The 23,956-nt window shown below is 39.4% G+C and overlaps 1 protein-coding gene across 4 annotated transcripts in view; it reads left to right on the top strand.

Annotated features, from left to right (window-relative positions):
• LOC124596154 (venom carboxylesterase-6-like) overlaps nucleotides 1-23,956 on the top strand; it is a 224,883-nt gene that overhangs the window by 2,732 nt on the left and 198,195 nt on the right. For all 4 annotated transcript variants that reach the window (XM_047135179.1, XM_047135181.1, XM_047135180.1 and 1 more), the window contains 2 exons: nucleotides 10,176-10,310; nucleotides 16,652-16,808. In XM_047135179.1, coding sequence (XP_046991135.1) covers nucleotides 10,176-10,310; nucleotides 16,652-16,808 — 292 coding nt within the window. The remainder of the gene's footprint in view (nucleotides 1-10,175; nucleotides 10,311-16,651; nucleotides 16,809-23,956) is intronic.

Raw genomic sequence — 23,956 nt, forward strand, 5'->3', positions numbered from 1 at the left:
CTGCCTAATACAACATGTTAAATATCCATCAGTTCTACAGCAAACAATAGCTGTTTGAATTAACTGCGTGGTGGATGATGTCAGACTGAAACTGTTGTAGAATATCCTTTATATCATATAAAAATAGTGTCGCACTTTGGGATACACAATTCTTTGACTTTCCAGTCTAAAGATAGATAGAAAGATTAGGATCGAACATTCTGTGAACAAAGAGGTTATTAGAGACAGTCTTAAAGCTTGGGTGGGGGAAGGGTCAGGAAGGAAATCAGCTCAGTCCTTTTCAGAGGAATTATCCCAAAATTTGTCATAAATAATTTACAGAAACAATGTAAGACCTAAATTTGGATGGGCAAATGTTGCTGTTCCATTGAATGCTTGTCTAGTGTCTTTCAGTAGTGCAATCTCACTCAGTTTTTCTTGACATTGGTGTGTACAGTACTCCTTGCTTTGTGTGGTAAATACAATAACATCAACTTGTAAATATAGGCCATCAGCTACCAGAGATGAAAATCATGGTTTATGGTATCTAAGGCCTTTACGAGTTGGCAGAAGATACCTCCCCCCCTTCTCTCTCTCTCTCTCTCTCTCTCTCTCTCTCTCTCTCTCTCTCTCTCTCTCTATATATATATATATATATATATATATATATATATATATATATATATATATATATATATATATATATATATATTCAAAACGTAATTGTGCAAGCTGTACGTGAGCTTTTCCTGACATAGATTTCATAGAATATTACAGCGTATTGCATTGTTTGTCTGTTTTCCGTGCCCAGAACACCATACATTAAAATCTATTATAAGTCAACTGTAATAAAATTTAAACATGTTTTGCCCAATAATCAGCTACAAGGCTATCATCAGCTTTCTGTAAATCTAGCAGGATACAGCTTGTGCTGCAGTTTGGGCACATCAGTAGGGGGTCGCCTGTTTGAACATTCCCAGTTGCATAGTGATTCTCCATCAGAGTAGCCACATTGTGCAAGGTTATACTTGACACAATTGAGACACTAGTTCTCAGCTTGTTGAGGGTCTTCCATTTTGTGAAAAATTTGTCATTTCCAGCCATAAGTTCTTCCTTCAGCACTCGGATAGGATTTGGAGTTGCCTCGTTTTTTAGCTGAAGTCTCCTCTCTTCGAAGATGCCATCCATTGCATCCAACATCCAAAGGATGTTCTTCTTGAGTGACACAGCCTAATTGTTGTTGGTGCCTGTGTAGAGGGTGATGGTTATCTGTCATCTGTTTCTTCCTCTCCACTGTCGCAGCTACTTGCCGCCATATACTGGGAGGGGGAGGGGGGAGTGGCAGTGATCCCCATGAGAGGGTAGATCTTCTCTGCTGGGATGGTCCTCAAACATCCTGATATGATATAGAATGACTCATTATGAGTCAACACCCCTGTTTTTGCTTGTTACTTTATGAAAGGTATTATTCCTAGTACTGACCTTTGGCTTAGTATCCAGATAGTGCTCTTTAAATGACAGAGTTCTGTCCAACTTCGCACCTAAGTATTTGGGAGTGTAGCAGTGCTCTAACTCTTGCCCTTTCCAACTCACATGTAGTTTTCTTTTGGCTTCCTTATTCCTCAGGTGGAAAATGCAAACTTACACCTTTACTGTGTTTTGTTTCAGGTAATTTTGGTGCTCCCTTGGGCAGCCAAGGCCTTGTCATCAGCATATATAAACAGCCTGCTATGTGAGTGTGTTTGCTGGTCATTGGTGTATATATTGAACAGCAACAGAGCTAATATACTGTCTTGAGCAATACCATTTTTTGTTTGTTTCTCCAGCTATTATTTTTTCCCTGAATAGTAACACAGAAGCACCTACTCTGTAGTGCACATTTCACAAATCTTGAAAATCCAAAATCCTTGGTCACCTGATAAACCTTAAATATTAGTCTACTGTGGTTAATAGTATCATAGGCTGTTCTTAGTTCAATGAATTCCACACCAGTCACCTGCTTACTTCCAGAACCATCTTCTGTGCTGTGTTAAATTCAAAAATTGCCCGATGCCTGAGCATCCTGGTCTAAAGCTGCCATGTTCAGGCCTTGGTACCTTATGTACAGATTTGGACATTTTATTCAGCACCATTCTCTCAAGGTCCTTTAAACAGGTAGCACAGCAGAGATACTGGATGAAAGTTGTTAACATCTATTGGATCCTTGCCTGGTTATAATAGGACTACTGCTGTCACTTTTCTGCAGATCCTGGGAATCTGCATAGTGTTGATGCAGTTGTTCATTATGTATGTTAGCCACATAAGGGTTTTCAGCCCAACGTGTTTAATTTGTTCATTACTTAAATCATCTTGGCTAGCTGTCTTATTATTTTTCATTTCGTGTAATGCCGTTCGCTGCTCCTCAACTGTGAAAGGTGCTTCAAGTGAAAGGTGTTCATTTTCCAGGTCCCTTGTGACAGAAATGTGCGGCAATCTGTGGGTGGTTTTCCCATTGAGTAGAAGCTGATAACAATTTGGTTTACTAAAACACTAGTCTGAAGTGTTTTGGTGCTTGTTGGGTTATTGCTGAGATTCCTGAGTAGACTCCAGGCTTCTGTGCTGTTCAGTTTCATATCAATTGATGTGTCTAAGTAAAACTTCTTCTCCCTTCTAATAGTGGTTAAGGGTTGGAGCAGCTTCTTTCAAGTCTCCTAGGTGTCTTCAGAGAATGGATTGGTATTGTAAAGCTGCTTGTACTTTTCAGATGTTATTTGCATTTTGTCATTGAGCCCAGCTAGATATTCCTTCCAGCAGCCTCTAGGGATGTGTTTCCAAGATATTTGGTGAGCTGTATAAATGTTTCATCAGAGTTAGCAATTGGAGGATCTCATCTTTCTTGAAATCCAGTTTGTGTGTGAAAAAAACTCTAATATGCCTGCTTGAAGTTGAATTGGCTTTTGAATGGGATGGTATATAGGGACACTGCAGCTTTTACAGTCAGTGTGATGGGTCTGTTTTGAATCCTTGGTAGCACATTTTCTGCTGACTTAACTGATTGCTGAGCTATCCAGTTGTGTATGTTAACAGGCTTGTATCCATGTTCCCATCATCCAGTACTGAAAGAGACTGGTAATTTGGGATTATGTATAAGCTTGAGTCCAGCTCTTTCTGCCATCTTGACTTCTTCCCCATTGGAATCTGTCTCTTGGTAGCCCCATGTTATGCTGTGAATATTGAAATCACCATTTATGAACTTTATTGACTGATTTTTGGAAGTTACTTGGTTCTCTGAACCTGAAATCTGCACCAGGTGGCCTGTAGGTGGAGGTCATTGTGCATATCTTCAATTCATTTATTAAAATTTGTGTATTATCAATATGTGTGATCACTGATGATTGAATCATAAGGCCTGGCCTCATGACTATTGCACTCCTGTATTGTTTGTGGGGTCTTTCAGAAGCTCATATCAAGTCTTTGATTTTGAGTCTGTGGCTGGTGGTTCCTCTATGGGTTTCCTGCAAGATTAAAATGTTGCCTTTGCGTTTGCTGCACATGTCAGACTAGAAGTCCTTTATTTGTGTATGAACCTTCAGTGTTAACTGAAGTCATTTTTAAGGCTACTTCTGGAAAGGACCTTTTGTTTTATTTGTGTTTCTCCTTGGTGTATTGGATTTAAAAGGGTTAGCTGGCTGCATGCCATTTCCAGTCTTTATCTTTATTCAGTCTTATAGGATGCTCCTTCTGTGTCCCTGTGTAATGAATTACAATGTTCTATCTGGTCATATACTGATCTCTTTTTGAGGATATATTGGTAACCTGTAGATCAATAGTTTCACAGATTTGTTAAGTTTTCCCAGTTTAACATTAGCCAAACTTCTCCAAATTTTAGTCAGCCATGGAATAACCTTCATCAAAAGACAGTTGGTTATGAGGAATAGTGTATGTACAGTACTGTAACACATTACTCTTTTATTTTAGTGGAAAGCTCATCTGATTCTACTTGATTATAAATTTTTAGAGACATTATGATTTTCACGTCAGAGGTTGTTAATTTGAAAACTTAAAGCTTGTGCAATTTTTCTTTGCTATTCAAGTTCTAAGGAGTGGTGAAAAATGATCCTTGTTGTTACAATTTATGAAGAAATTAATGAAGGATTTACATGTAGCACTGGAATCTGTAATGGTTTACAGAGACACTTTCTCTTCATTTCATTGCCAACTCCACTTCTTATTAGAGACGAAATGGCTTTCTTTCAGACTTTTCCATTTTAAATGAATATGTTTTCAACATGTTTGGAAGCTTGTACTACTTTGTAAAATGTAGTTTCATATATACTTACATATTAAGGAAATTCTGGTTTTGATTAATTTTTGTATCCATAAGACGTTTCCTCTTCTTGATGCTATCCACTCTAATTCCTTTGTTAGCTACAATCTGTTTTTATGAGACTTTATGTTGTTTCTGGAGAGTACTTGGGTACTTTGTTTACCACTGTCATTTTACCCATTTTCTGCTCCAGCCTTGAATGATATGTGGAAGAAAAAGTGTTGGTAAGCCTCTGTGTGAGCTCCAGTATCTCTGTAATTTTACCTTCATGATCTTTTTGTGAGATATACATAGGAGAGAGAGCAATACGTGGGCTTATTCTTCTATAAATGTATGCTCTTAGAATTTTAACAATAAACCACTCCATGATGTGCAGTGCCTCTCTTGTAGCATCTGCCACTGGAGTTGGGTGAACATTTCCATCATGCTTTCATGCTTACTAAATGAACTTGTGACAAAATATGCTACTCTTATTTGGATATTACATAACTAATGATGAGGTATTGAATAGAATTGGGGAGAAGAGGAGTTTGTGGCACAACATGACAAGAAGAAGGGACCGGTTGGTAGGACATGTTCTGAGGCATCAAGGGATCACAAATTTAGCATTGGAGGGCAGTGTGGAGGGTAAAAATCATAGAGGGAGACCAAGAGATGAATACACTAAGCAGATTCAGAAGGACGTAGATTGCAGTAAGTACTGGGAGATGAAGAAGCTTGCACAGGATAGAGTAGCATGGAGAGCTGCATCAAACCAGTCTCAGGACTGACAACACAACAACATTTGGATATTCTCTGTTTTGTCTATCAGTCCTACCTCATAAGGGCTCCAGACCAATGAGCAATAAATTGATCATATAATTAGTTTTATGTGGTTGTTCCACTTTAAATCACTCCATACACATACTCAAATATATTTAATGGATGTCACTGCTTCCTGAGATTGTATGGCAATGGTGTGTCCGTTCAATAAAGGGTCTTCTAGCCCATTTGACAAGCATGCGTTACATTGGCCTTGGGTTATTTTGGGGGTGAACTGCAAATCCCTGCACCAAGCATGGATCATTTGCAGGTCTGTTCATTTCATTACAGTTTGTAGCACTGATGCTTCTGGGAGCACCCACGTAATTTGCAATACCCTGCCACATAACCGACTATAGTGACACAAAGGTCTTGGTCACTTATTTGACTGGGAAAAAATATAACAACAAAAATCATTTACTGTCTTGTCATAGCATTTTAACCATGCCAAAGTAAGTTTCAACTATGCCAAAATAAATTTCAAAGCCACAGCTTGGACTTTGAAATGAATATAGATGTAGTAAAAATGCTGTGGAAAGACAGCAAACAGTTTTTGTCACTAAGTTTTCCTTTTATTCACATCACAGTTTGCAAAAATGTGTACTATGACTACCATGAAACTTATATTAATGTTCATATTAATTAAGTAACTTGTTTCCACATGTGTACTTCATAATTACAAAGCTGTAAACTGACCCTTGCTGCCCATCTGCTCTTAACCAGAACTACTCTATTTTGCCATCATATTTAGGTTTCTTTCTATATTTTTCTCCAGCAAATTCTTTGTTTGATGTATGTGGTAAAAACAACAGCTTAACAGTGTACCAGAAGAAGCATTGTTATTTTTTATTCAGAGTAGCAGCTTTTCTTCTAATATACAGTTATAAAATAATTACTGTTGTGGTATCAGACACCAAATGCAGCATATTGACACCACATGTAGTGGGTGGGTGCCAGGAGGTGCCGTATTAAAACTAGGCGAGAACTTTCCAAATGATTTATTTGTTTCTACTACAGCGCCCCATTCATCTCAGTCCACGTCACAAGGTCCCACAATGCTGAGGCCACTGCCCCAGCGACCCAGTGCAACATGCTGCTGTGTGTTGGCCTTGTAGGACTGCATCGTCAGGGCTGCACCAACAGCCAGCTCAGTGGTCTTCTTCCCCGTTGACTCAGAGCTACTCCACTGAGAGCTGCTGAGCGGCCTGCTGCATCCTTTCTCACTGGCATAGCTGGTGGTAGTGAGCCGTGGAGTAGCCCGCTGATGGCTGGCTGGCGACAGACCCCACATCAGCCTCAGGGAGTCAAACCAATGACCTGCCGTGGACTGGGACAATGGCGCCCCATCTGTTGCTGCATGTAGCCCGCCAGTGTGATATGCCCCGCTGTCCAGGAGAGCTGCCACACTTGAATGAATCTCATTAGAAAACGGCACATATTTATACTTGGCTGTGCGACTCTGTTTTGTCAAGCGCGCCGATTCGCATCAAGTACGCGTAACACTTAGGTAGGCCAGTGGCCCTCTTCTGCCTGTGACTTGCACCATGGAAACTGCTATGCGCACCCTCTCCGGCAGTTCTATGCCCTTGTGGCCTCTACTTGCCTTCGCAACTAATGGTATGCGTAACTTACTGCAATCTGGCCCGCACCTGACTATAACTCGTGCTCTGAATATTGCACAAAACTAACTTTCCCTATCCTAAATGGTTGTGCTTCTACATTACTATAGTTTAAATTTGAATAGATTAGCAATAGTGATAATTTTTTGTTAGTTTTCATAGCAGAAGTATTCAGTAGCTGCTATTTTTGCCTGTTATTGTGTAACTCGACTCATTCAACATTCCTCAAGGCTCTCCTTCCTAATGGGATTTACAGAACATTATGTGTGAATGAATGGATATTACTTTCAACTTACATTCTGCCTTCTCTCACTGTGTGCCAACCAGTCTCCCTATGTTATACCTTTATTTCATTTTGATTATTTCTCTTCTCCCTCTCCCCTCCACCCCTCATCCACCCTCCCGTTCTTTTCACACTTCCATCTTCCCTCTTGCCAACTCATCCCCATCCTTTACTCACTTTGTTTTCTACCTCCAGCTTTCATTTCCTTTTGCAATCTAAATTTTTCCTTTAAATTGTAGTGCTTTTGCTGAACAGTGGTTATAACATCTGATTTGTACCAAAGATTTTGAATCTTGGCTAGGTCTCGAGCTGCATTTACTCCAGATAGGACATGATTCAGAGAGACTAGCACTATTTAGCTCACTACTAATTTTTTTCTGTTTTCCTATTCTGATATAATCTGGAGAGTTGATATTTTTATTTCATTTGTTTATATGTCAGATCTGTTTTACCAGCTGATAAGTGGACATTGCATTCCTGTTTGTGATTACATGACAACATAAAATTTTGATGTTAATTTATGTCAGTACTTTCCTTTGTAAGTTAAAAATTCCTTTTAAATCTGGAGGAGTCAGTAATGGGTAAGCAACATAACATGTGAAAAGCACAAAAACTCAAAATATAAATAATTTTGATAACAGATTAATACAAAGGAATGTGAGACTGTGTGAGCACCAGTACTGTTTTGCAGGTGTTTATACAGAGCTGTTCATCTCTGTCTTGCATATTTACTAACATGATACATGTAGACTGGTGAGCTGAGGATAAATATTATGCAATACATTTAGGGCTTGGTTTTATGAGATTTCTACAAAAAATGCACTTATTTTTAAGTTACTAATAACTTGAATAAACACTCTTCTGAATTGTAATCCCATAACTTTTTTTTATGAATTTTACCCTGTGGGTACATTGTTAGCATCTAAGAACTTTCACTCTGGGAATGTCTGTTATTCGATTGTCAGATCAGTAGTGCCACAACATTCTTTCCACCAGTGGTGTTAGTCGTACATAGTTGGCAAGCTAGCCTAACAGATATTAGAAGAGTCAACATCAAGTATCATAGTAGGTATATTTACCATTCCATTCATTTGTGAAATATTGTGGAGGCTGCTGTACCTGTCTTTGTCAAGGGCTGTTGAGTGATGGTCCTAGACTTGCTCATTCTCTGGAATGTGGGTAGATCATCTTGTTTAGTTATAGTTGGAAGAACAAGCTGGTCATAGGCCATTAATTAGAGCACCTGATGATGACTGGCTCCATTATCAAAATATTATGCAGAAGATTAGAGGTGATATTTCAACTGGTCTGCGGAAAAATATTTTCAATCAGCCTCACTGAGAAAATTTCAGAAATCACAGTAAATATCCATTCTACCAATGATCACCCTTCTTGGATTCTGGCAGAGCCTTGCAGAAGGTGAGAGGCAGAGAGAGGTAGAAGCAGGCTGTAGTTTTGAGTTAGCCTGTGAATGTTCTCAGATGGCATAGCTGGAAGAATAATGTCTATTATAGGCAATTATCTAGAGTAAAGATACAGTTTAACCTTTGTAACCTATTGCGAATATCTAAAGATACCTGCAGATTTTGTTGTTAGTGATGCAACAATATACTAATATCATTAAACAGAGGTTGTTCCACTGTTTTGTTAATCTCTGTGTGGATGTAACTTCCAGACTCGCTTACATGTGGATGTAACTTCCAGACTCGCTTACATATCTGGACAATTATGTTCTTTGTGTGCTTTTACTGTGTTTTGCTTTGTTGATAACATCGCATGGAATCAAGTCATCCTACCATCTTTTTGTTTCTTTTTTTTTTTTTTTTTTTATTTCTTTGAAAACTGTGTGTTCTGACACACTGCAGTGCTATCCTGTAGATAAACACATGATAATAATATCTTTCTTTCTGACAATTGCATAACAGATACTTTGACAAAAAATTTGACTTAATCTTAATATACTCAAAATTTATTGTCATTGAGCCTAAAATGATTAGTTTATTATCGATAAGTGACCTGCTTAGTACAAGGCTGATTCTAAAAATAAGAAAGAAGTTTACAATTATGAAAAAGATAGATTGCTACTCATCAAAAAGATGACACATTGAGTTGCAGGCAGGCACAATGAAAACACTGTTACACACTGAACATTCACCCAAAGCCTTCTTCAGAAAAGAAGTTGGAAACACACACACACACACACATCCACACAAGCAGGTACAAGCAGACTGCAAGTACATCCAGAAAAGCTGTAAAAAGCAGTCACGTGTGTATGAGGTGTGCCTGCTTGTGTGAATGAGTATGTGCGTTTTCCTTTCCTTTCTGGAGAAGGCTTTTGTCAAAAGCTCAGTGTGTACCTTTTTTTTCCCATTGTGCTTGTCTGCAGCTCAACATGTCATTTTACAGTGAGTAGCAATCTATACTTTTCATAATTGTTGATATTTCAACCTGGACTTTCCATTGTTTAGTAACGAATGTTTGTTTCTCCAGGCAGTTTTATTCAAGAAAACATACTTTGATGTCTTAGCTATTTTTGTATGTTGTTTCCATTCATATTTAAACAGGTGTTTCAGGTCAACTTTCTTATGTGCTTTGTATACTCAGTGATGGCCTAGTTATTGAACCCGTCACTAACATCCCCTTTCAGTTTGTTGTCATTTTCATAGTGCTTTCTGCTCAAAAAATGCTTCAGTTTTGGAAAAATATGGTAATCGCTCAGTATAAGGCAAATGTTCAAAAACTTCCAAAGCAAGTCCTTCATTAATGCAGCAGAATGTGGGTGAACTTTATCGTGAAGTAGTACAATGTTGCTGGACGAAAATCCATTCCATTTGTTTCGAACAATATGGCATGGTCAATTAAGGGCTTGGCAGTAGGTCACTGCATTTACAGTCTATCCTCTAGACCTAAAGTCGATCAGTAGGACACCCTTTTGGACCCTGAACACTGTGGCCTTAACATTTTTGGAGCTCAGAAGATGTTTGGCCTTTTTTGGTTTGCTGGGGATTGTGAACAATGCAATTACATTGATTGGTGCTTTGTTTTTGAACTTTTATGTGAAACTCAGGACTTCTCACCAGTAAAATCTGGTCAGAAACAAATTTGTTTATTAAACATATTGAAAAACTTTCAAAATTTCCAGATACTAAAAAGGCTTATTTTGTTATTTTGTTTTACTTTTTTACAGCCACCACAGCCTTTGAGTCAATGGGATGGAATTAAGGATGCACTGGGAGAAGGAAACATTTGTTCACAAATAAATATGAAGGGCCAGTACAAAGGAAGTGAAGATTGCCTGTATCTGAATGTGTATTCTCCAAAGGTGGGAAATGAGGATGAACATCAAAGCTGCTTGTAGCTCTCTGCAATAAGTCAACAGCAGGATTAGTTTCAATTAGTTCTGAGATTGTACTGCTGGCATGAATCTTATACTAGTATGTAATGATTAATTGAGTTAAGGATATATTAGTGTTTAACTGTATAACAGAATAACATTAAAATGGAATAAATGAATTAACCATAGATACATCTACACCTACATCTACATTGATACTCCGCAAGCCACCCAACGGTGTGTGGCGGAGGGCACTTTACGTGCCACTGTCATTACCTCCCTTTCCTGTTCCAGTCGCGTATGGTTCGCGGGAAGAACGACTGTCTGAAAGCCTCCGTGCGCGCTCTAATCTCTCTAATTTTACATTCGTGATCTCCTCTGGAGGTATAAGTAGGGGGAAGCAATATATTCGATACCTCATCCAGAAACGCACCCTCTCGAAACCTGGCGAGCAAGCTACACCGCGATGCAGAGCGCCTCTCTTGCAGAGTCTGCCACTTGAGTTTATTAAACATCTCCGTAACGCTATCACGGTTACCAAATAACCCTGTGACGAAATGCGCCGCTCTTCTTTGGCTCTTCTCTATCTCCTCCTGTAAGAGTAATAAAAAATCTACAAAAGATGAAAGATATTTCCTGAAATACAAATAACAGTATGAACAAAGATAACAATCCAGTACATAGGTGGTTAATATAATATATGTCGTCTTTTCGTTTTGGCCATCAGTTTAGTTTTTTCTGGTCTTTTTCCTTGTCTACTATTCATTCATTCTCATACCTCACAACTTTCTTTGCTCTTTTGTCTGTGCTGATTTTGTTCTGGGTCTAGTTCTGTTCTTGAAGCCTGTGCAAGCCTGCATTTTTTATTTGAAGCTCACCCTGTTGTATACCTCTAGTTCCTGTATTCCCATTTCTTCCAGATTGCTTGTGCCTCTTGGATCCAGCATACTTTGGTTCTCTTGTACACCAGAAACTGAGTTAGTTGCTGTGTTAACCTCCTCTGGTCCATTATAAGGATGTGTCCAAAGAACCTTTCCTGATGATGTCAGAGATTCTCTCTATCTCGGTTCACTCATCTTCTAAATTGACCATTCTCTGTTCTTCAAGATCCCAATATTCTCCTGAGAATCTTTTGTTCCACTAGTTCTAGCCTCTTAAGCGCTCCTGTTCTTGATAGGTTAAGAGTTTCTCCTGCTACAGGGTAGATCACTGTCTGAAAAAGTTTCAGTATTGATTAAAATAGTCTTGTTATTGTGGATGTTCATAATTAGTTCATATGCTAAATTAATTTTGTTTATTCATGCTCCTCTTGGAAATGTAGGGACAGCATTGCAGATGGCCTCACAGGCATTGGTACCATGAGATGGAGGAGCATGCAGTGCTGATGACTGCAGAAGAGCTCTGCTAGACTCTTCTCCCCTGTCGGTGTTGACCTGTAAGAACTCAAAAAAAGTGTTAGCGCATCTGTAAGAACATTGGCCAATATTCCTTTACCTATGTTTTAAAAAGTGTTGGCGCATCTGTAAGAACATTGGCCAATATTCCTTTACCTATGTTTTAAAAGTCCACACAAGTCTCTCAGCCTTGCCATTTGATCAGGGGTGGAAAGGTGGAGAAATCAGGTGCTGAATGTTATTTCTGCAGCAGAACTTGCCAAAAGCCTGGAGTGAAGTAATGGTCTATTGTCCAGCACCAGCGGAAGAGAAAGTCCTTTAATAGTAAAAATTCTGCTTAGTACTTTGGCTATAGTCTTCACACTCATATGCTGACAGTTGACCATGTACAGAAAATAGGAGTACAAGTCAAGGACAGTCAGCCAGGTAGGGCCCATGAAGTTGACACAAACCCACTCCCACCTGCATGAGGGCATCAGCCAACTTGAGAACATTTGGTAGGGAGCCACTTGCTGTTGTTCGCACCAATAACCATTGCAGACAAGAGATTCAACCTGCCAGTCTATACACGGCAAGTGTACACAGTGTTGGGAAAGCAGTTTAATTTGTAAGATGCCCCAGTGACTTCTGTGCAACAGCCATAAGATTGATGGGTGCAGAGGTTGCAGGTCCAGAGAAATCATTTATCTGTGGTTAGTATGATAACTCCATCCATCAGGATTAGCTGGTGGTGGAAGTGAAGTAATGCTGCAATGGGTTGGTGTTCCAACCATGTTGTATGTATCACTGTACCTGATGTAATGTCACATCCTTCCTCATGGCTGCAGCCAGACAGGCCCCCTAACAGGAAAAGTGTCCAGCACCTGTTGAGCCTCTTTGTTCAACTGAAAGCACAGGATGTTGTCTTGGTCGAACTCTGCATTGGCGCCTATCGGGAGACAGGACAGTCTGTTCAACTGAAAACACAAGATGTCATCTTGGTTGAACTCTGCATTGGGGGCCATCGGTAGACAGGACTTGGTGTCAATATTGGTGTGTTAAGTGGTTTTGCGGAAGTGAATTTCATGATTGCAACTGCTGAGAAAGATGTCCAGTGCTGGAATCAGCGGGGAGTTTTAAATGCAGTCTGATGTTCAGAGCAGTCCATGTCTCTATGTGCCAAGATGAGCCTCAGGGCCACCATTACCTGTTTGCCCAGTTGAAATATGACAAAACATAGTGCTGATACACTTGCCTCCAACTGTACAGAAGCCACACCTCTCTTCCGTGGGTTGCTGAGTGGGAGCACAATCAAATAAATTTTCAGTAATACATTATTTTTCCCAAGAAGGGCTGGAGCTCCTTCAAATTTGTGGGGTGAGGAAGCACAAGGATGGCTTCAACCAGCTTCTGTGCGGGCTTAATACCTCTGCTATAGAAGATGTGTCCTATGTATTCCACCAGCAGTTGGAAAAAAAAGAAAAAAAAAGATTTTTCGAGCTTGAGGCCTTCGAACTGAAAGTTTCCTACATGTTCTTCCATTGTGGCCCCCTTCATGACAATGTCATTTAGATAATTTATGCAGCCTGCAACATCGTGCAGTAGTTACTTGGGAAAACTTTAAAAGATCACTGGGGAACTGGCCACGACAAGAGCCAAGTGTTTAAAATTATGTAAAATGTGGTGAGTTGCATACCAGGACTTTCCATTCCTCATGTTGGGGTAGTTGTAAGCAAGCTTTGGAGAAATCAACTTAGAAAAATGTTGGCCTCCCATAAGTGCAGAGAAAAGCTCATCCAATTTCAGAATGGCATACATATCTATCTCTAACTGGGAATTGACTGTAACCTTAAAGTTTCCACACAGGCACAATTTACCTGGCAGTTTTTTCACAACAACCAAAGGTGTTCCTCACACACTTGCAGACAAAGGTTCAATAACATCCAAGTCCGTCTGTCTGTCTGTCTAGCTCATTTTTGAAAGCATCATGCAGTGCAAGGAGCACACGCCGTGCATGGAAGAAGTGAGGGTATGCTGATTTCTTTAATGTAATGTGTGCCATAAAGTTCTTCAATTTTCCTAGACCCCCAAGCAAAAATGTCGGGGTTTCCAATTCCTGAAATGGCACTTGTTCTGAGTCATGGATGAGAAATCTGAGAGCAGAAATAGTGCCAAGGCTGAAGTAAGTTCTCCATACCCATGCTGTGAAAAGCAAGGAAGCCGAGATGTCGTATGGCATTTTTGTACATTTCTGCGATTGTGATTGTCCTGTGAGTGAAATGCGTTGTTTGCTGTATGTTACAAAGCAGCAAGTAGTGGATTGAAGGGGTGGCACGCAAAGGTGGAGATACATTTGAAAGTTTAACAGGGACACAGAGTCACTGGTGTCGACCTGTAGCTGAACTTGTTTATTGTGCAAAGTGAGCATCATGAATGGTATCTTGGGTGATGCCACTGTGGTGTGAGATTCCAATAAAATCACATTAATGTCTATTAGTTCCTATCAAGGCAAGCATTGTTTGTCCAGAGCATGGCAGACAGATGTGAGATGCCCCTTCTTCCAGCATGCCTGGCACTGTGCCCACCTGTTGGGGCAGTCTTCTCTGACATGTCTTCAAACACAGTCTAGGCACAACAGAAAGAAAAAGTGGTTTGAGGGCCAAGACTTGTTTCCTTGTTTATGAGATGGAGTGGGAGTGCAGCAGTGTTTGCACTCTACTTTGCCTCATTTGCTGTTTTGGCAAAGTTGGATCCCTCCCTGGGTCTGATGTGACTGCTGCCAGTTCACCCCACAATTCTAATCGATGACCCACAGCCTGTGAAACTGACGTATTGGGCCCATTTTAAAATGTGCTGCAAAGTAGGGTCTTCAAATTGTAGTAGAGTTTCTGGCACATCTTTTTATCCAGAGCCACTCAAGGGATCATGTCACTAATCATCTCTTCTGCTACGATTCCTTACTTACTGGAGTCACAAAACAGCATTTCCTATTAAGTCCATACAGCTCAGCCACCAAAGTACAGCATGACTGATTAGGCTCTTTATGACACTGATAAAATTCCGCACAAGATGCAATGAAATGGCAGTGTTGCTGTCTGTGAAAGTATGTGGTTAATAGAACCCACACTTCTTAAAAGGTCAGATGTGCCGGTTCTGTGAGAGGGGAAAGTTTACACAATAGCTGGTGTGTACTGGATGAGATCCAGCACAGGAAAAGTGATTATACCAAGGCTGGATCCATTACCTGGAATGTGGTGACGTGTTACTGAATGCACTTCATGTATGCTTTGCATTCTTTTGCTGTCTCATAAGGCAGAAATGGTAGTAGATTTGTAGCCAATGCCCAGGAGATGAACACAGACAAAAAGGCTTCCAGATGTTTCTCTGACTGTAACTGCTGTCGCGGAAATTGCTGTAGAATGAATTCCATCAACCAACTGATGAAGTAGCTCATAGTGTAGAGTCCATGATTATGTAATGAATATGAAAATGCCCATAATTGTTGTCAATTATCTTGTAACTCACAACATATGAAAAATAGATGATACCTCCAGAACAACTACATTTAACAATCTCACCAAACTGTGGTTCGCAGTGCAGTTCTAGCTAGTGCAATAAATAGCACAATGAATGAGAGCAGAGTGAGGGAAATCACTGGGTGGTGATGAAATACATAAACGATTTATGCTTTGAACATAAATATACTATTATGTTAACATTTCTTTTCTGAACATTTTTGGACAATTTTGGTATAATAATTTTTAGTTCTGTTTGTAATTTGTCACATATATGTTTTTAAGTGAGGTTTGGTTTTTGAAAATGGAGAAAGTACAAATTGTTTATGGTGCATTTACAGGGTGTACTGAAACAGCAACTGTCTTAAATTTTTGTAATGTATTTTTTGTCTGTTACAGTATCACATTAAGAAATCAAAGCAATGATGTATATAAATATAAGAGAGGGAAACATTCCACGTGGGAAAAATATATCTAAAAACAAAGAAGATGTGACTTACCAAACGAAAGCGCTGGCAGATTGATAGACACACAAACAAACACAAACATACACACAAAATTCAAGCTTTCGCAACCAACGGTTGCTTCATCAGGAAAGAGGGAAGGAGAGGGAAAGACGAAAGGATGTGGTTTTTAAGGGAGACAGTAAGGAGTCATTCCAATCCCGGGAGTGGAAAGACTTACCTTAGGGGGAAAAAAGGACAGGTATACACTCACACACACACACACACACACACACACACACACACACACACACACACACACACACACATATCCATCCGCACATACACAGACACAAGCAGACATTTTGTGTCTGTGCATGTGCGGATGGACATGCGCATGTGCGCGAGTGCACACCCGGGATTGGAATGACTCCTTACTGTCTCCCTTAAAACCCACATCCTTTCGTCTTTCCCTCTCCTTCCCTCTTTCCTGACGAAGCAACCGTTGGTTGTGAAAGCTTGAATTTTGTGTGTATGTTTGTGTTTATTTGTGTGTCTATCAACCTGCCAGCGCTTTCGTTTGGTAAGTCACATCTTCTTTGTTTTTAGATATACGATGATGTATATAAGTTGATAAGCCTCTGAGTTTAGTTGTTTGAGTGAATTGTGAAAAATTCAGTTCATTACCTTTGTTTAGTACAGTACAGTTTTCAAAACAATGATTTATTTATATATTCTGTTAATCTCCCTTCACACACACACACACACACACACACACACACACACACACACACAATATATCAGCTGCAGAACACATGTAGCTTATGCATGGAAGACAAAGGGTATATGTATTTTAAAATAGATCTTACTTTTGTTGACACCTTGCTTTTCATTCTAGATTCAACATGTACAGTAATATACCATCTATACTATTATGTGTATCATGAATTTTGTTTCCCATTGTATTTTACCATTTGTTGGTGCCATTATTGTTACAGAGTACATCAAATGGTAATGGTTCAAAGGCAGTGATGGTATGGATTCATGGAGGTGGATTTACAATGGGATCGGGAAACTCTGATCGTTTTGGACCAGAGTTCTTACTTGAAAAAGATGTTGTGGTTGTCACAATCAACTTCAGATTGGGAGCACTGGGTAACAATTACTCTGATTTCTTCAACATTTCACAAAGATACTCCAAGTTGTAATACCCCCTCCTTTAAGTCTTCTAACATACTCATCCTGGCTGATACTGACAACTATCATGACCTATCCTTATGTGTACCACAATAAATATGTTAATAACAAAAATAATCAATTATTGACAATGTAATGTAAATGGATAGATGACAAGTCTACTCACCAAGCAGCGGCGAACCCCGGGTCAGGGGAAACTTACTAGACTGGATGAGAAGGAGTCTTCATTCACTCAGTCTCATCACAGACAGACTAAAATGGCTTACAGCAGACTTTTTATATAGATTCACGATAATTAGGCCTGAATTCAGCTATTGTTGTTTACTAAGTTTTTGCAGATTGTAATTAAAGATTTGCATTTCTAAGTAACTGAATAGTGAAAGAAGAATCATTTGAATGTGGACTCTTAGATACAATGACTAGTTTTCCAAAGTATGTGATTCTGTTTCGGTAACAATGTTTTCACTAAGAATGCTTAATTACACCAGAACTAAATAAGTGCAATAGTTGCTGACATATTTTCATTGCTGATGATAAGAATACAGTATTTGCTTATATATCTCCTTGATCTATTTTATCAGGAAGTTAGTAATTGGGTATATGTTTACATATGATCCCCTGTGATAGCAAAGTTTCAGATTACTGCTGTTTTGAAATTTATGGTACTGTGCACATGTTGTATAAATGACACTGCTGAAGATATCATGAAATTCAGAAAAAAATATTAATTTTAGGGGGAGTAAAAACACAACTGCTTGAAATGATACACCAGCTATATTACATCACTCCCACTTTGTGTTATATAGACAGATGTTTCCAGACAGCCAACTATATAATCCAATGTCTAGACAAGAAGACAGGTAATTTTTGTAAAGAATATCACACATTCAGATCCAGAATTATTTTGGTTGTCAAAACTGGCTGTAAACTGACAATACAAAGATACATAAACTGTTCAAAACATATTCGAGTACAAAATCATGTAAAAGAGAAAAAAACATATTTCCTATTTAAATTTTTGCCTTTGTAAATCAGAAATTACATAGCAAGAGAAAAATAAATTAAGAAGACAATATTTTCAACTGTTCATTTTATGTAAATATAAAAGGAAGCAATTTTCAATCTTCCAGTCACTTCACTTTTCTTTTTAATCACAAATACACTTTTCACTGGTACATTTTGCTGAAAATGAATACATACCTTTAACAGGTCCATCTGGTTGTCCCATATCCTCTAGTTTCAGCATTGTACACAGGAAGCAAAATGAAATGTTCTACTTTAGTATAAAAATAATTACCATAACTAAACCTACAGTAATAAATTTGCAGTTTTAAAGACTTATTATACAGCAGTATATATTTCAAATACATATTTCGTCAATTTTCACAGTAGTTTACTTCAAATAATATAAAGAGAATGGCATATGTTTCATGTCCACCAGCACTTTAACTCAAATCACTGTCTCAGTTCTCTGGACTTGAAGGTCAAATACCAGTTTTATATTTCAAATGACAAAGCACATATTTAACATATGGTTAAATCAGTTACTGTCATCAGTGGCTGGATGAACGAACTATCAAAATGTTTGAATGTATGAATATTATTTATCAGTCAAATATTACACACACGGAAAACATATGTGAACAACGACGTAGAATAACAACAGACTGAAATCAAAGAACATAGTCATGTAGTAAGTTTTGGTGCCAAAGGTGATGTTTGGTCATTGACAGGCACCTCAGGAGACCCCATCTGGCACTGCCCACCCAGTAGTGTGGAGGTGAGGCTGGACGTGAAGTAGTCCCATAATCACATTGGTGGACGGAATTGTTGGCCTGTGTGGGAGTGAGGCAGTTTGTCAGTGAATCCATAGTTGAATGATGACAGGCACAAAGGAATATTGGTTGAAACTAGCCTGTCATCAGAGATTTTGGCTTAGATTCATTTCTCGTCTGCGTAGGTGGCAAGCTTGTATGTGTTAAGCTACGTGATGTGTGCCATAGGTGTGCCAGGGTGGGTGGTAGGAGTAGTGGTGATGATGAATATGGTGCCATCACAAATTTCAATGGACAGCACACCAGCGTGTAGGTCAACGATGTTGACTGTAAATGCTGTACATAGAAGGGTTGAAGGGGTCATGGGGAAGCATCACACAGTGGAGAGTTGTCATCGCACACACTGCTTGATATTTCACTGTTAGTGGTGCCTGAGTTGGAGGTTGTGTCACCTGTCACCTCTTTGTTGAAGGACTCAGTTGGGCTGGTGCTGTCATCCAGTATCAATGTAGGTTTCACCCTCCTTACTGAAACCACTTGACATTTTCCATTCTTTAGGATGTCTGTGGCATTTTACTGACAGCTGAGGACGTTGTGGGGACCGAGAATGGCTGCTATAATGCTGCCCAGACTGAGTCACCCCATAACATAATATAATCAAGTTCTTTATATAGGAAAAATATGACAGGGTTTGGAACCGCGGAAGAGGGGCATGAGTATTAGGTATGTGGTTGTGAACTCAGTCAACCAAAGTATGGAGCTCATCCTGAGCCAGGAGCTTGGATTCTTCTGCAAATTCATCTGGCAGAACCAAACGCTTCTTGCCGTAGAGAATGCTAGCAAACAAGGCTGTCAGGCCATCTTTGTGTGCCGTCTGATTGCCAAGAAGTATACATGGCAAGGCCTCCAACCAGGATCTGCCATGGCACATGAGTGTTGCTTCAAGTGTGCAATGCCAGCGCCCAACAACTCCATTGCTTTGTGGGGGATATGCTGACCTCTTAACTTGATCAACTGCAGACAGGATATAGCGATCAATACCCATCAGACATGGTGAGGAGTCCCAAGATGTCAAGATGGATGTGGTGGAGGCAGCCCTTAGGGATGTTAGTTAAATTTATCAGGAGGTGATTGTGCATGTTGTCTGACCTTGCTCCACTAACAGGGTAGACCAAGTCCAATTATGACGGTCACTCTTGATCCCTGGCCACACGAAACATTCAGTGATGGGATTGGCAGGGGGGAACCGTGACTCAAAGGTTAGTTGCATGTGGAATCATGTTGTAAATTCGAAAGCTAGACATTATCCTTTTGAAGTCGGCAGTTTATTCATGTTAACAGATGCAGTGATGGCATTCACACATGACAAATAATCTGCAGCCACGTTATTGGTCCCTCAGATATATCAGAAGTCCATAGAGTACTGGCCAATTAGGTCCATGTGTCAGAATTATCTCAAGCAAAGATCTTTAGCTGGGTTGTGGGTGGCACCCATAATGGGCCTATGGTCAAGGAAGTGTTTGACTCTTTTGTAGACCGTGGGAAGTTTACTGTTGAATGCTGACCACTTGCACTGCAAATTTGTCAGTTTTTTTAAAAGAATCTGAGCAGTTCAGCAGTGTCACTAATGCATCGTTGCAAAACTGCACCTATCAGCATATTGCATACGTGAGCTGTGACAGAGAAATGTGTGTTGGATACTAGGTGAGACAGTGTAATATCATAGAAGATTGCTGATGTGAGAGCCTCGAAAGCTTGGATGACATCTACTCGGCTGGATGTTGAACAGATGCCTTCAGCAGTCACAATATTCCCAAGGAAAGTTATGGTGTCACATACTAGTTATGGTTAATTTTAATCATGTGGTCACATAGTGTAGCCTGTGTGTGAGCCAGGTGGTGTTCACATTCCTCGACAGAGGGAGGAAGAGTCAGGCATAGAGAAAATTGTTGCCATGTCTGGGCCATATTTTTGAGGGGGTAAGGCATAAAACAGTACCCAAAGGAGCCAAATGGGGTCATGAGTAACGCTTAAAGTTGGTGGTACACTTTACGGCAGTCAAGTACACTAAACACACGAGCGCCTTTGAGAAGTGTGTGAGGCCTTGAATGTTGGGAGTCGAATAATTCTCCATTATAGTCTGAGTGTTCAAAGCACCATGGTCTCTGCACAATTGGCATGAATTTTTTTGTTTTGAGAATGAGGTGGATGGGAGATAACCATTTATTGTCCATAGGGCAGATGATTCTGATGATAAGAAGTTGTTGGATGATCACTTTCACATGATTTAATTTCCTCAGAATGAGGTGGCAGCCTTATGGTGCTGGTGTGTTCCTCTGTTAAGTTAATCTTGTGGCAAGTACCATTTGTAATCATGGCTACTGTAGCATCGTTCACTCACGCTGGAGGAAAACTGCTGTTGAGTTGTGGGGGAGGGATGTGCACTGGGAGAACACAAGGGGGAGGGGGGATAATGTCACTAACATGAGTAAGCTATCATTGTTGCAGTTGCTGAGCTGCTGTAGGGGGTGTGGTGGATGCTGTGGGTGTGCTGTGTGTGTGTGCATTGGCTGCGCAACACGCGATGAGCGTGCAACAGTTTTTGTAATGTGTCATCGATTAACCCTTAGAGCTTGATGTTGTGAGCATGGAGAGTGGAATCAGTAGAGTGCCCAACCATAAACTCAGCCAAGGAGGGTGCGAATCAGGCCATCAACATAGAGCACTCTGAGAAAGCGTGAAGCATTGGGTTCTGTGAACGTGCAGTGGCAGAGTCAGCGAGGCCAAACGAGCCTGGTATATGTGAGTCAGTTGTGTAGTGCAACAGAGATGCCATTTAGATGTCTGGAGATAAACCAAAGTCTCGGAGAAAGTCCATACCAAGCACCACTTCATTGGTATTGGTGACGTGAAATGTTCACATAAAGTTCAAGTCCAGTGTAAGGTAGACTTAAATCTCAGCTGCTCCATGCACTCCAATGTGACACTTGTTAACTGTGCATAGTATGAGTTCATTTGGAAAGATGTGAAGAGGTGCCCAGGATGTAAGGACATTTGCTGGCCACTGTGCTGGTGTTGACAGGGAATTGAATCTTTGAGTGTGCTCAGATATGTAGTCTCTCCTGCTCAAGCTGAGGAAATGTTTGATGAAAGATGATTGACAAGGCACTGCGTGGTATCATTGGGGACTGGGGTGCCTACACCGGCTCTTGGATGGAGTTTGGGAATGCACATGGTGTGCAACAGTTCCTCGGTGCATTGCCAAATGAGGTATGAAACCAGCAGTAGGTGGGCTGTTTGGGAGACATTGCATATGTTGTGTGCGGCCTCTGTTGAGCTTCGGTGAAAATTGTGCATTCAGTGTTGGCTTTGACTGGCATCGCTGTTGGTCAGAGATCCAGTGGAGGCAGTGCATGCAGGTTACTGCCAGGTGGCCACACATCATTGTGCTGTGTGATGCTTGCTCTTGTGTGTAACAACTGCTTGAAAGTAATGTGCTCCTAAAATAGTGTGAACATCTCGGAATTATTTTATGAGCAAAACATGATGTCATAGGAGCAACAACGTACATGACATAACGTACTACTAAAAAGTCATCCATAAAATACATGAAAATGGCCAAAGGCCAAAATTATACAATCATACAAGAAACATAGAGAATGACAGCTGAAGGCATCAAGAGATCTTTCAAAAAATTCATCACAGTTGCAGACCCTGTCACATTGTAAATTATTGTAAAATTTTTGTTTGAGAAGTTCTGATGGCAGTTGCCAAATTAATTCTGTTGTTTCAATAATAACCAGATGCTGAAAAAAATGCACATTAATTTTTCTGAAAGTATTTTTGTCTACCGCTGTGCAGTTTTTTTTGGTAATGAAATACAAGTGCGACTATAGAATTAAATAACATTTAGGATTCACCATCTCATTGAAATTTTTACAAAATTATAGAAAATATTTTCCATCATGAGATAATCATCACATATGTCTCCTTTCTCGTCCACAAAGTCCCCATAATAATAAAATAAGAATCTTATTCTTTCAGAGATGTTTACATTTCACATTTTGGAGTTGTTTGTCTTCTCTCCCATGCAAATCATGTACTGGATTTGTTTGCCTTCTCTGTTGTGCATGTCACATTTTGGATTTTATTGGGTTCTTCTTGCACATTTCACAGTTTTATCTGAGAAGTACATATTTGAGAACTGACATCTATTCTTAGTACATGACACTAGAATTTAGGTCCCAGATTGGCCTTAACCTGCTACAAAACAACAAATACAGTGACTGCAATCTGAGTAGTAAAACATAATGACCACTTTGAATTACATACACAATGTTTAAAAACACTGTTACAAGAACAAAAAATTAAATTAATTAGAAAAATTCCATTGTCACAGATAACTCTCCTAATGCAATTTCTTTTACTCTAACAGTGGTACTTAACATAGGAAAATGGAAAATTTTTATTTTGTTCCAAAATACTAATTGAACAAACATGGAAGCAAAATGACAAGACACTTGTTAACTAAAGAAAGATTTTCACTATTTTTTTCTAACAGTAATGTTTGTTCTTTAATAATTCAACTGATTTACATAGCATACTTGTAACTAACAGTTCTGTTTCGTTTACTAAGCACATGTGGCGAAGAATGGTAATTAATATTCCCACTAACTTTCTGCATGTTTTCAAAAACAGAATAAAAATCACGTGAGAAAACAAACTTCTATTAAAACATAACGTTTCAAAAGTAACATTTTACAATACTTGACTTCCTGTTCAAAATTATTATTTTTCATTAAAAACAGTGAAAACTTTTTCATTGTACTGGCTTTTGCAGCCCCTCTTCCACATTTACTTCTTCAGCTGTACTTTTAGCATCTTCCTTATTTCATAGATAATCAATTTATAAACACACAGAAAATTTTAAAACAGAAAAAAACATGTTTGATTAATAATATTTTAACATACATATTTTTTGTCAAATAATACACAACACCTTTTCAAATGTCATCAATATTTCACTAATAAAGGATTAAGTGTCCTCAGTATATTTGCAAGTGTTACTCATGCTCAGAACAGTGTTCTGCATAATGCCAGTGCCAAGTGACTGAAAATGGGCAAATTGTTGGTGCTCATATGATGGGTGCTTCTGTAACCAAGTCAGCCCAAGTGTTTGGTGTTACAAGAGGCATCATATGAAAGATTTATACCACGTACAGGGAAAGTGGAAGAACATCATTCATTAAGTCACAATATGGATGAAAATTTGTTTTGAGTGATCGATGACATATATGGCCAATGAAGAGCATTGTGACGAAAAATAAAAGA

This window comes from Schistocerca americana, chromosome 2 (assembly GCF_021461395.2).
Source record: "Schistocerca americana isolate TAMUIC-IGC-003095 chromosome 2, iqSchAmer2.1, whole genome shotgun sequence".
Classification (NCBI taxonomy): Eukaryota; Metazoa; Arthropoda; class Insecta; order Orthoptera; family Acrididae; genus Schistocerca; species Schistocerca americana.